At 27.4% G+C, this 14,653-nt stretch overlaps 1 protein-coding gene across 5 annotated transcripts in view; it reads right to left on the bottom strand.

The window, feature by feature from the left end:
- Window positions 1–14,653, bottom strand: part of LOC100199249 (uncharacterized) — a 98,766-nt gene that overhangs the window by 46,400 nt on the left and 37,713 nt on the right. For all 5 annotated transcript variants that reach the window (XM_065791733.1, XM_065791735.1, XM_065791737.1 and 2 more), the window contains exon 4: window positions 2,758–3,354. In XM_065791733.1, the coding sequence (XP_065647805.1) occupies window positions 2,758–3,354 (597 nt within the window). The remainder of the gene's footprint in view (window positions 1–2,757; window positions 3,355–14,653) is intronic.

The following is a 14,653-nucleotide window of genomic DNA, read 5'->3' as shown; positions in this document are numbered from 1 at the left end:
GCAAATAATAAAGTGTTTCCTTAATATACTGACTGTCAAGTCTCGAATAAACTGTATATCAAAAAACATTTTTAATTTCATTATATTCTTATGTGCCTATCAGCTTTTTTCCTCAACTTGGATCAATTTCATGAAGTATTTATTTCCTTTCTTCAAGTACTGCCGCAAATTCTTAAAACTCCTGCGACCTGTGATATATATATATATATATATATATATATATATATATATATATAAAAGCAATAAAAAGAATGTACTTAAATCAAAATGATGAAAAACCTAACTGGAAAAAATGTGGCCAAGAGAAGAAAGAGAACACTTAATAAAGAGAAGAGTGAAGATGTAGAAAATATTATACAAATACAATACATAAATGTTCAAAAAATTCAAATCTAATAATTCAGAGATTTTACTCATCAACACTGAGATCTAATAACGAAACAACAGAACTCAAATAAGCTTACAAAAAGCAAGTAAACCTGGTTAATATTGGTAAGAGATAAAATTTGAGAGATAAAAAGTTCCTTTTAAACCATGATTTGTGAACATTCCGTTATTCAAGGTGTTGCAAAATAAACAATAAATAATGTTTTTGAATTCACACTTACAAACTATTGTTAGTAATAACTTTATTTAGTTATTTTATAAGAAAAAAAGTTGATTTTAAAAAATGTGCTATAAATGAATGATTGAAATTAAATTATTTGTTGGACTTAATTTATGAACAGTTTTTTTCAAGATAAATAATTAGTCTGTTAAAAAAAATAATATTAATAAGTTACTCACATTCTTTAGCAAAATTTTAAATCACAATAAAAAATAACTAAAGACGCCTCATGTGACCTCTTTTCAAGAAATCAAAAAAAAAAAAAAATAGTAGGTAAAGATATCACTAACTGTGTAATGTGTTATATTTTTAACACATGGCTAATTATGTTAAACCTTTACATGCTACTTACATCTGGTTCTAGCTTTTTTATCATACAAGCTACTTTGACTACCCAACATGATACCCCAAAAACTCAATTTCCACCGAACAAACCTTTCTATTAGACAAGTAAATTGGTGTGCATTATTTAATATATATAATGCTATCATTATATAGATAGCTACTCTAACATTATGTGATTGCAATTTAAAAAATATAATTATTATAGCAACATAACACCATTTATTGTTAAACAATATTTAGTAGCTGAAAAAGGCAGCTGTGCAGAAAAAGAGATTGAGCACAGTACGCAGTAACCAGTAGTCTGCAACTGCAAATTGATACTATATTATTATGTTTGATTTAAGTTTTCTCAAGCAAGGCTTGCAGTAGTAAGCGACCAGGGTTGATATCTAACCCAGGCCAGGTTTGAGCTATTATCTCTATTATGATAACTTTATATTTTTTAAGTAACTTTTTTATGTTGCGTACTGCACCCATCAAACTACTGAGTCTTCTTAACGGCTGAAATATATGAAAAATAATCTCTAAAAACTTCTAAATGAATATCATGTCTAAAATGACATCAGTTTAAAAATAGAATGTAGATAAAAACCTCCATGATTTTTAAAAAACATTTAAAGTATTTATTAATATCAATAATTTTCAAAAGACATTTAGATAATAAGAAAAACATCTGCTGCCATTGATCAAAACATTATTTTACAAGTTAAGCAAAACAACTTAAAAGCTGCTCAAAAGATTGCGGACAAAGTTCAAAACAACCATAAAATCATGATTTCAGCTCAAACTATCTGAAGTAGAATTTGAGAGCAAGATTTTACGGTATAGTATATCCCAAAATATCCTATTTGAGTCAAAGAAATATGAAAGGAAGATTATTGTTTGCAAAAAAGTATGTGCACATGCTGATTGAGTATTGGAAGAAAGTAATTTAGAATGATGAATCCAAATTTAACCTAATCTCATTCTGCCAGACTCAAAAAAATTTGGCAGAAATACGGCGAAACATACAAATTAAGTTGCATGAGAGGAACAGTAAAATACACAGTGGAAATGTCATGGTGTGGGGATTAATGGTTTGGGGAGGAGCTGGCAAATTAACTTTCATTGAATCAACTATAAAAACCATTTCATACATAGACGTTTTAAAACAAAATTTGAGGCTCAATGCTCGTAAATTTAGATTCTTAAATAATTTTGTGTTTCAACAAGACAATGACCTGAAACATATTGCCATAGCAACAAAGGAATATTTTCAATAGAATGATATTAATGTCATATAATGACCTGCCCAGTCTCCTAATCTTAATCCCATTAGGCAATTGTGGCACATCCTAGACTTAAAATTGGAGATCAGGTTTACAGAAGACAAAGTGATCTTTTTTTTTGCAAGAAAATATTTGATGATTATATGCACAGTTGATTTTTCTTTCATATGATCTTATATTTGACAATTTTTAAATACAATGCTTCAATGCAATGCTGTTTTCAAATAATTGATAGTTTTTGCTTTAAAAATTAACAACAATTTTTAAATCTTTTTATACAAATTTTAAAAAAAAGCTTGCGCCATTTATTTTTTTTGCCTACTGTATATGTAATAATATATGGAAAGCCATTAGTAAAAAAAAAATCTAGTCATATATGCTAGTATATTGCATTCATAGGCTTGTGCATGATATATGCATGTAGTGAAAAATTTAATTAAGTTTGTTTTTAAGTCTAATTTAAGGTCTGTGATAGATACATTATGAATTGTTATGTTAAATAAGTTAAAAAAACAAAAATATTTTTAAAATACTTACACTGACATTTAACCTCATGCACCCTCATATAGTATTTATTTGCATACTTTCTGTTGCAATTCTTGCATTTATAAGGTTTTAAACCAGTGTGACTTCGAATATGTTGTTCTAATCGAGCTTTACTGTAACAGGTGTACCCACATTTATCACATTTTAAATGATTTTCAGTTAAATGAATTTTCTTATGAGTGTTAAGTGTACTTAGCTGATAAGTCTTGTACTCACACTGATCACATTTAAAATTTTTTTCTGCATTTTTATGCTTTCGGGAACAATGTCTTCGTAAAGCAGTTTTTGATGTATAATTTATAGCACATTCATTGCATTTAAAAGGTCTTTCGCCAGTATGAGAGTTAGTGTGTTCCTGTATATGTTGTGTATTATTTGAAGAATATCTGCAATAAGCACATTTATACTTTTTGGAATTATCATAAATTCGTTCTAACTTTGAAATATCTGATTTAGCAGACAAATCCAGATTTAGATCCACTTTTGACTTGTCACAATAAGAGGAGATTTTGTCAGTAACAGTATTTGTCAAGTCAAATCTTGAAGGTTCAGTGATGTTAACATTTTGAAGCTGCTCATCTGGAATATCTATATGAAAAAATCTATATGATAAACACAGAGGATTTGTAACAAACCTATGGAATAATTTAAGATTATATTATTTATACACCTCTGTAAATTTAATGAAAGGAATCATAAAATTTGAATCACCATAACAATATGGTTTGTAAAATAAAATTTGAAAATAAATAAAATTTGAACAGCTAACCACCTAGAGACGCACAATATTTATATATAATCGTATACATAACATTAACACTTTTTTTTAACAGATTTCTATTTTAATTATTATATAATATTATTATTATAATGATGATATTAATTAGTCATTTTATATTGTGATACTATTAGGATGACATTAATTTTTTATATTCAGGTAAAAATGTTATTTTATTTTTAATAACTATAAAGCATATGACAAAAAAAGATAAACACAGTATAAGTTTATTTATAAAGAAGCAAATTTTTTTTAAACAATGTGGTTCATAGGTAAGTGTAGACATTCAATGTGATGTTTTGAAAAAAAAGATAGAGATTCAATATATAGTCCAATTTATACTTCACTTACACAATATTTAAGAAACTATTAACTAGGCATTAAAACTATTTTTAGACAGCACTTAAGTAATTAAACAAATAACACAATTCTTTCAAATTTAACTTTTTAAATCAAATATATATCAAAATAAGATCTGACATTTCAAGAAAATTTACAATAGTACAAAAACTAATATAAAGTAAATATCTACATATCGTCGGGGATAGTGCAAACCCGTAAATCTACTACAGGTAAGGAGCGCATATCTGCATTGCAGATAGTTTTACAGTAGATGGTTAAAACTGTGTATTTCTTTTTACTTAAACAGATTTTGGGCTCATTATGGCATAAAGAGTTTTATTAATGTTCTTTGTAATGTCAATAATAGCTATTAGGTGTTTTAAATTAGTTTAATAATTTGCTAGAACCACGTAAGTGTTCTAGCAAATTATTAAACTAATAATTTGCTAGAACACTTACGTGGATAAGTTATGCAGTATTGAAATCAAACTAGTAATATCATTACAAAATAATAAATATATAATAATCAAATAATAACATGAATTGTAATATCTGTTTAAAGCCTTACATCATACATGCCTAATTAAAAAGAAAATATATATATATATATATATATATATATATATATATATATATATATATATATATATATATCTATATATATATACATATATATATATCTATATATATATATATATATATATATATATATATATATATATATATATATATATATATATATATATATATATATCTATATCTATATCTATATCTATATCTATATCTATATCTATATCTATATCTATATCTATATCTATATATATATATACATATTCCGAAATCTCTTCAAAATATAAACATTGATAGTATAACAATATTTCAATAACAGTTTGCTTTAGTTTTACATTTTACTTAGCCTGAACAGCCTTTTTAATTACCTTATTAGGTACAATAGAGCAAGTTTTAGAAATAATATCACAAAATAAACTCATAACAATAAAAGAACATCTTCAGCTGCTTAACAAAAATATATCTTTATGACTTTATAAATAAATCTTTATGATTATAAATTAAGAAAAATGTTACTCATTAACATCAAAATTACAAAAAACATCAAAAAAAAAGTATAAGAACTATTTCAACTACTCAAAAAATAACAACTGTCATCATAGTTATAGTTTAACAGAATAAAAGAAAATCATTTTTGTAATGTAAGTTGTCATAACACTTTTTAACTGTTATAAATGATCATATTTTGATTTTGAAAATGGCAATCTTTCAGTAAAGAGTTGTGATGGAATCACTGGTTAAACTCTTTTTGGTCTTTGTGGTAATTATTTAAATTGTTCATCGTGAATTAGTTTGAAATCTATTGTACCATTGGGATTGTATTTTAGAGCTCTGATATCAACCACACATTTTGCTCCAGTACCTCTTCTAGGACGGATTGTATCATAAATAAGGTAGCTTTTAATACTATAATCTTTAAAAAATGTATGGTCTACGATTGCTACCTCATATGGAGATGGATTGCATCTAGCTTCTTTGGTACCTAAAGAGTATTGACTAGGTAAAAATATTTCGAAGTATTTTAACTTTCTTTCTCTTACCAAATGAACTGAATCTACCTCTATTTGAGTATGACCCTTTTCTAAAATTTTTTGTGAGATGACTACTTTTATTTGCATTGCCAATTGCAGAAGTGCGTTCGAAACAATGGCATTTATATTTTGTGATGTACATCCATCAATAAAAATTATGACATCTTTTGGGGATTCATCGATGATTTTATTTAAATAATCAACAAAAAATGAAGCATAAGTTTGATGCCTTTAAATCAGTTGTTGTTTCATCAAACTAATAACACTTTACTTTATTAGTGCCAAGATTGTATATTGAAAAATTACGAACCATCAGTTTTATTTTAAAATGCAATGCACTGGATGTCAAGTATGGACATAATTTCACTACTTGTAAATCAGCAGTGCTAACATGAATTGTTCCATTTTTGCAGCTATTTTGTTTAAAGCTTTTTCCTTTCTAGCTAAATCTTTCAGTGATACATGTTGTTGATAATCTTGCTCTGTAATATTTCCTGTTTTATATGAACAACATAGATCGCATGCATCTTTCTTTGGTTGAAACAAAGTTATGTATTCATCCTCAAATAGTTTTCTGTCCATTTTTTTTTGGAGTTTTTTTAACATAGTTATAATAGAGCTCACATTTAGACTGTATTATGGGTTCTAGATACAATTTTTTACTTTCCTTTCTGCAGAAGTGAGAAGGTAATTTAGGCATGACTCTTAAAAATATTTGTACTAACTCTTTCAATGATCGCAAGGCCATGCAGTATCATAACGTTTTGTTGTTGTATCCCTATAAGATTTTTCTCCTAGCCAGTACCTAACTGTCCACTCTTTAATACCCAACGTTCCTAAAAACGTCTTTAAACATATTCTCATTTTATTGTTATTTAATTTTAAATAACAGACTTTTTTAATACTTTGTCTTGTATTAGCCCTGTCAGTATTTTTTCTTTTAGTTGATTTTTTATCAATTGAAAATAAAACAAAGATTTTCTTGGCTATCCAGCTCATCTCCCAAAATTTTTTTAAAATATCTAGTCTTACACTTTCTGTAAACTTTTTGCAGTTAATCACATTACTTTGTAAGCATTTGTTTGATTTACAAGCCTCTCTAAGTTTTTGCGCAGGTCTTACAGCGCCTTGTAAAAATTTTTCCTCACCAGTCTTTCTAAAACCTATGTATTCATGACCTAGCATTCTCAAATTCTTATTCCTAAATCTTTTTGAAGACATTTGTTCTGCTTTTCGCTTCCTTTTCCTAGATTTAACTGCTACTTCAGGTTCCAAATTTCTTTCATGAAAAAAATCATTATTGCTGTCTATTGATTGAATGAAAGCTATCTGTTCAACATTTGTTATTTCAGAGATTGGATTGTTATTTGGATCAGCAACAGAATCATCTATTGAAAAGTCAAAAGTTGGTAATTCACTTGGAGAACTATTGTTTTCAGTATGTACAAACTCCACAAAAACATATGGTAAATTATCAGTCATTTTCTTAAAAGCTTTCAATGTCATAACTTGATGTATTTTATCTTCTTGACAAGAGTTTTCTGTTATTTGCCATTTTAATCTTAAATCTAAAAAAAATTATGTATTTAAAAATAGAAAAAATATTCATAATGATTTATATATTTGGTGAAATTTTTAAATAAGAAATGCATTTATATAAATTGGCTAAAATACAAAATGTTCACCTTACAATATTCAGTCATTACTAATGACTGAATATTGTAAGGTGAACCGTGCTAATGACATTAAGATGAAAATTTAAACTGAAAATTTTTTAAAATGCTAATTTTATTTAAAATTATTGAAAATGCTAATTTTATTTAAAATGCTAATATTAACAAAACTAACAGACTCCCATCATATTCAATTTAGAAGTAGGAAAACTAATCCTATACAAGAGATATAGTCCTGCAAACACATAGATAGTGAAAATAAATTTAAAAAAAGTATTATTAATCGACAAAAAAATGTAAACAAAAACTTTTCTCTTTATAAAAACATGATCGCGCATTTTAGGTTTTTTTAAAAAAAAAACGATAAAACTTAATGAGGTAACTTTTTTTAAATACACATTTTAACAACAACATTACAGATACGCTCAAGATGATAACCAACTACATACGCGGTACTGACATTTACTGGCCCCAGATACGCAGTATTGTTCTTGGGCAATAACCTGCATTTTGTAGGTCAAATGAAAGTAAGCTCAATATTGGCGGATGCCAATTAGAATCCTGCATGCATTGCCAACGAAATCTCAAATTGGCTACATTTGTCAGATACACAGTATTATCCAAAGCTAGTTACGCGGATTTGCACTATCCCCGGCGATATACAACATATAAATATAAACCATGATGAAAATAGTAAAAGCAATTATAAATTTTGTCAATAATAGTAAATACAATAATAATAATACTGATAACAATAATAATAATAATGATAATAATATAATAATAACAATAATAACAAAAATAATAATAGTAGAAGAATTTTATGAACTAAGACAATGACAGCAGCAACAATAATTTAGTAAAAAGTACAGAAAATTATCTTAGGTGCTTAATACAAGGAGAGTGAGAGAGAGGGGGGTGGGGGTGGAGAAAGTTTATAAATTTTCAGAAACTTTACACCTAACCCATGCTTAGTAGGATAAATTAAAAAAATGAATTCTATGGAACTATACTAATACAGCTGTAAAAAATTATTTATTTGTGTTCTAAGCCTTCCCTGAAAGCAAGTGCAGTCACACAACTTGTTCGTCCACATATAAGGTAATTTTTTTAGACAACTTAACCACGTTTTTATATAGTTAGCATTTTAAGAATTTGCGGCAAAAGCTTTAAGAAACTACAGAGAATAAAACAGCAATACTTGAAGAAAGGAAACAAATCATATATGAAACAGAAAATATACCTAAATATTTTACTGTTTTTTTTTAAGAGCGATGCTTATTTTCCACTACCAAAATTGATAAAGTCGAGGAAAAAAGCAGATAAGAATATAACATAAAAAAAACATTTTTTGATATACAATTTATTTGCAACTTGTCAGTCAGTATATTAAGAAAAGACTTAACTACTTGTGCTGGAAATACGCATAATTTTTAAATTCTTCTTTTTATGTTTTTGTTAAACTTATTGTTTCTATAATTGCACAGGAATAGAAGAAAAGTATTTGCTATTTATTTGTAAAAAAAAATAATTTATTTTTAACAAATTTTTCATGCAAAACAATAAAAAGTTGTTAATACTAAGGTTAAAATTTAAAATATTTGGTTATTTTCACTACCCCCATTAAAATAGTCTGCACTTTCTTTAGATTTTCCAAATCGTGCATTTAAACGTTTATTTCCTGATGAACTATTGATATATTGAAGATGGTACTACAAAGATCCAAATAATTTTTTATAAGTTCCAAAAACTTGTGCAAAGGCTAGTGCATGGTTAATTTACTGAATATTTTTAAGGAAAATTTGAAGAGTTTTTAAATACATTTTTTCAAACAGAATAATCATTATGTTCATTATTTTTAGTATCTTATATTAACGTTGGAAATTGGGCAATATAAAGGAAACAATTTCAGACAAGCATCAAATGTGGTAAATAAATTTGTAAAATAAACCATGCACTTTTTTTTTTAATTTTTTCTGTGATTACATAATTTATTAATCAAATAATATACTTTATAAATAAATAGCAAACAAATAAATTTATTTTCTTATTTTCCTATTATATAAGTATTGAGAAAAAAATTCTTTACTTTAGGGTGGTTGTTTGTGGCCAAACAACCACCCTAAAGTAAAGAATACAAAAGCTGTAAAAAAAATTTTTCAATTTCCATTTTTAAGTTATTAAATTTTTCTAGTTTATATAATTAAAATTTGATATTTTTGTAACAAATTAGTTTCCTTTTTTTAAATTTTTTTTTTTCTCAGTAGATAAGTTTAGCTTTTTGTCGCGAATTATTAAAACGCCAAAAAGTTCAAAAGAGCAAACTCCTGTGGTCAGTGTGTCTAAAAAAATTACTTTAAATGTGGATGAACAAGTTGCGCGACTGCAGACACTTCCCGGAAAGGCTTTTATTCTGTAAAATTCTCACCTATCAGTTTATTAAGACCCCCTGTTTATTAAATCTGGACTAAAATTCCGATTTCACTTTTATTTCCGCCCCACTCCCTCCTTGTATTAAGCATTTGAGATTAGGTGAATAAAAAAAATAAAATACATAGATAAATAAAGAATGTCAAAATATTAGTACTAACAGAATGAAATATTTAATGAAAGAATAAAAACAGCAGATTGAAAACCAGAGGAATTAGACAGATAAATAAGTAATTTCAGAATGTTAAAAATATCAAAACTAAAAACCGAAAGATTGGAAATTGATAAATATAATAAATAATTTCAATAACTTTCAATAAATTGCAAAGATAATTGTATTTTTTTAACAAATAATTAAAAAGCTTGATTTTAAAGTCAGAAATTAAATTAAAAGATTTTAGATCAGGAGGTAGTTACTTCTATGATCTAATACATCAATATTAAATGGATTTATTTCCATACTTAATTATGCTTTTTTTTATTCACCTGGCCTAATCTCTCTTATTCAAATCTCTTTAATTCGATTAAATGTTAAGTCACCATGAAATGTCACCGTAAAAAGTCAACTTTCTATAATTTAAAAATCTCTCAAATTCGAACTTTTATTTTTTCCAATTAAGTTTGAATTAAAAAGATTGTACTGAATTTAAGATTAAGCTACTGATAGAGCAAAAAGGACAGTTTTTACTTGTTAAGAAACTGTTAAATGATGAGGGAAAGTTTTTGTGATGTTAATTCCAGAAAAATTGTGAGTTAAGGAATTAATAGAAACTGTTAAATGATAAATTGGAAAGTTTTCATTTTAAGTTTTAAGTTATTAAAGGAATACTGCAAGGTCCCTTAGTTTTAATACACTAATTTAGAATAGATTTACATAATGGCAGAATTTGAACAACATTCCATTAGGTCTGCTAAGTTTTATTGCCAAGCAATTTAGATGGTCTTAAAAAGAAAGATTAGAACTGATTTTAATTCCAAGATATTCAATAAAACCTAAAGGATAAATTTTTGGTCTAAAATTTAAGTGCTTATTAATTGGTGTCAGATTCAATTTAAAGATGATCAGCTCTGTTTTGTTAGAAGCAGGGATGCAGAGTCTCAAAAAGGACTCCGGATTTGAAAGTCACAAAAAGATTACTTTATCCAAGTTTTTGGTATCCAGGAACTTTAAAAATATAAGTAAGTGTATAGACTACTAATAGGAAAAAAAATAAGACTTTTAGTAGGAGGGGGGGGGGTCCAAAATTCTATATTTTTTGTTTATTATTACAGTTATTCTTTATTAATTTTTTTAGAAAAGTTTAAAAAACAATTCAGTTTTTTCTATTTTTTTGTGGTTGGCCTTCTACTTCTATTTAAACATTTTTAAAGATACAAAAAAAAAAAATTATTGCAAAGATTATTTTGCGCAAAAAGTTGAGCAACTTTATGTTAAAATTTATGCAACTTAAATTTTGATTGGATAAATTTGAATTAAAATGAATAATAATTGCGTTTTAAAAAAAAATGTAATAAAACTTTTTTTGTTTAAACGTAAACTTTATCAATACTTAAAAAACAGCTTTTGTTTCACTTTGCAAGAGAATACTTTGCTTCTATTATTGTTAACTAAATTTAGATATCAATTAAAATGAAAAAAATTGTAATGAGACGTAATAACAAAATAGTTTTAAATCAAAATAAACAAACACCTTTTAGAAATTCTCCCAGTAGTTAATAAATTTTATCATACAAAGTTGCCTTTACTCAGAGATGTTCTTTTACTTGTCTTTATCAAAGTCAACAATAAATTATCTTTTGAAAGTGCTTGTCGAAGAGTTACAAAGTTAGTAGAAATTTATTGGACAGAACGTAATATCTACACAATATCATATCAGGCCATTTTAAAACGTCTGCAAAGTGAAATCAATGAATATCACTACTTAAAAGGTGTTGACAAAAACAGGCTAGGTGATTTTTAAGTAGATGTATTTCTATAAACAAATCCCTTTAAAAACTATTTGACATTTTTTGCTTCAATCCACAACGTCGTGAAAAGTTAGAGAAGTTTTTCGGTATTTCAATGAATGCTGAAGACTACTCGTATCTAGAAAACATGCGCGGTTGCAGGAATTTTACATGTCAAAATGTTGATAAATCTTTCCATCAAAAAGTTATTAATGACAAAAGAAAAATGGAGAAAAAGATAAGAAGTGAAACAGCAGTTTATCAGACGATATATGTTGATAATGATGATAGCGAGTTAAGTGAATTTGAAGACGAAGATGAATTTCTTGAAAGAGAATTAACAAAAAATGAATATCAGTTCTTTGAAAAAGACACTGAACCAAATAAAAAAAAGAGAGTTATGTTTGTTGATGTAAGTGAACCAAAACTGCCATACATGACAAGATCAAAACCAAAATTAATATTTGAAGATAGTTTTCACAATACTTATGTTTCACCTAATGTGCGACAATCAAAAAACTTTGTCTTAAGTGATATCTACCATGCATGTGCAGAGTTAGATGGAGAAGGATTCTCGATGAGGGAAATACAAATTGCACTGAAAGTAATCGGCAATCAAATTTTAAAACAAAATGGAAAATTCCAGAGGAAACTGACCGTATATCTAAGTACGATAAAAATGATTGTGAAGCTATTGAGAACACATTTATTGATTCTAACACACTCCCAACACGCAGTGCCATACCTAAAAAACTAAAACAGATGCATGTGTATTCTCTTAGCTTGATTGCAAATATAGGTGTTCAAGCTAAAAATAGTGGCGATATTAACTCACGCAACTGACTCTACCACTCGAAAGCATGTTGGGACCTTTGCACCTTCTGGTTTACATATTAACCGAGAATATTATTTTCCTTTGCCTACATTAGCAATTGCTTCAGAAACTACAGCAAATATTGCAGATGGAATAAAAACAGCATTCGAAATGTTACAGGAAGCCTCAAAATACACCTCAGAAGAACTATACCAGAAGGTAGATGTTCATATGACTGACAGTACTGTTCATAACATAGGAAAATCTAAAATCACAGCTGATATACTCGATAGAGAAATTCCTGCTGGTCAACTGTTTTGCACTTCACATACAGCTTTAGGTTTTGACAGAGCTATTGAAAAAGTTCTAAACCGAATTGAAAATGAAATGAATATGGATAATCTTTTTAAAGGCTTTCTGTTAGATATATCTATTAACAAAAGTACGGAAATGTTATCCTTAACCTTTCTATCATGGTTACTAAACTTGTTTGGTTCGAGTTTTATTCAAAAACCATGGAATTATCATAAAGAATTTAAAACTGTTATGCAGCGTAAAAACAAAGATATTTTTTTTTTTTTAATTTAAAGATGTTCGATTTGAATGTCTTTCGAAATGTTCTTCTATAGTTTGCTTTCACTGGGATGACTTTAAGGAGTTTTTAGACCAACATGAATATATCACAAACAAACTTGCTTGTTTAGTCCAAGATTCTATGAATTTTGATTACATTATAGTTACTTTAGTCGTGGTAGCAGCTTTTGGAATGCAAGTTGTTTCACCATTTTTCTGTAAAACTAAAGGTAAAGCCACGCATTCTAAACTGCAAAAATTCTTTAGCAAGATGTATGCAAGCTTATCTAATGATATCATAAATGAACAATTCCTTGAATTTAAAGAGCCATGTGTTCAAGGAGTATCAAAGAGACTTTTTGAAAATCTCATTAAAGAAGATTATGGCTTAGAAGTTGTTGATGTAATTCGAAAATACACATCAAAGAACTTTGATGATTGCATTATTCTTGCAAATATAGTTCGGCCAAGTTTAGCTATAGTTCTTCAACACCAAAGAGGAGATAGAAACAATGATCGATTACCTGATGAGTATTAATTTTTTAATCAGGTTGTTGGAGTTGATAAAACAGTTACAAATAATATTGAACTTGAGCGTCAGCATGGAACTCATAGCAATCGACTTCGAAAAAAACGGCCACTTTCAACAGTTTCACGTGGTAATGTTCTTAAATATTCAAACCATTTAAGAAATGAAGATTCAAATAATTTAGAGCTATTATGGAAAATGGATCCTATTGTTAGAAAAATTGAAAGTATAGAATACAGTTGGAACCAGCGACAGATTCAACTGAGACAAAACGGCTTAAGTAAAAAAGAATAACAAGCTTTACATCAGGCGTTCAGGAGAAATTCCATTTTAACTTGTTTAAAACTACAAGGTGGCCCATTTACTAGTGCATCAGATGTCTGTGAAAATATTGAAAAAGGGCAAGATCTGATAAAATTCCAAAAACGATTGAAGAATGAAGTAATTTATTTTAGAGATACAAATAGGTCATTGTCGCGTAAATCAACTCTATTTAAAATTATGATTTCTGATAAAAATACAAAAAAGCGTCCTCTTATGCCTATAGAAGAATATGCTACTAATTTGAAGGTTCTACCTGGAAAGTCATCACAGCAATCCACAATCACCTACGATGACTTCCACAAAGTTATTTCGCACTTTCAATAGAGGTCGAAACAAATTATTATTAATATTAGACTATCTTGATGATGTTCAATGTCTAACTTTTTGTGTTATTTATAACTAGGCATAATGATAACATGTTTTATTAATAAAATAAAATAAAAATTTACCTTGTGTTTTACATTGCTTATTTTTGAAAATAATAATGATTACATTTAATTTAACAGTAAATTGTTTTGTCAAAATAATCACTTTTATTAAAATTGAAGTAAAAGGCTAAATATTGATAATGAAGTAAAACATTGTGAAATTGGAAATCAGCATAAATAATTAATTAAGAAAAAGTGGTTAAACTACAAAAAATCTGAAAAGTCAATTTTGGACCCCCCCTACTTTTGGACCCCCCACTACAATTTTGGGCCCCCCCCCCTACTTTTAGGTTAGAGGAACAATCATTTTTTGAATGTGGAGTCCTTAGGTATAATGGTGGCAAGGACTCTGGGACTCCAGGACTCCGGGCTTAAAAACAAAAAGTCTTACGTCATTAAATCTCATGAACTTTTTTCTTATAGCAGATCATAAGTCAGCAATCATATT

The sequence above is a fragment of the Hydra vulgaris genome, chromosome 02 (assembly GCF_038396675.1).
Source record: "Hydra vulgaris chromosome 02, alternate assembly HydraT2T_AEP".
NCBI classification, from domain to species: Eukaryota; Metazoa; Cnidaria; class Hydrozoa; order Anthoathecata; family Hydridae; genus Hydra; species Hydra vulgaris.
This window is presented reverse-complemented; position numbering and strand designations above follow the sequence as displayed.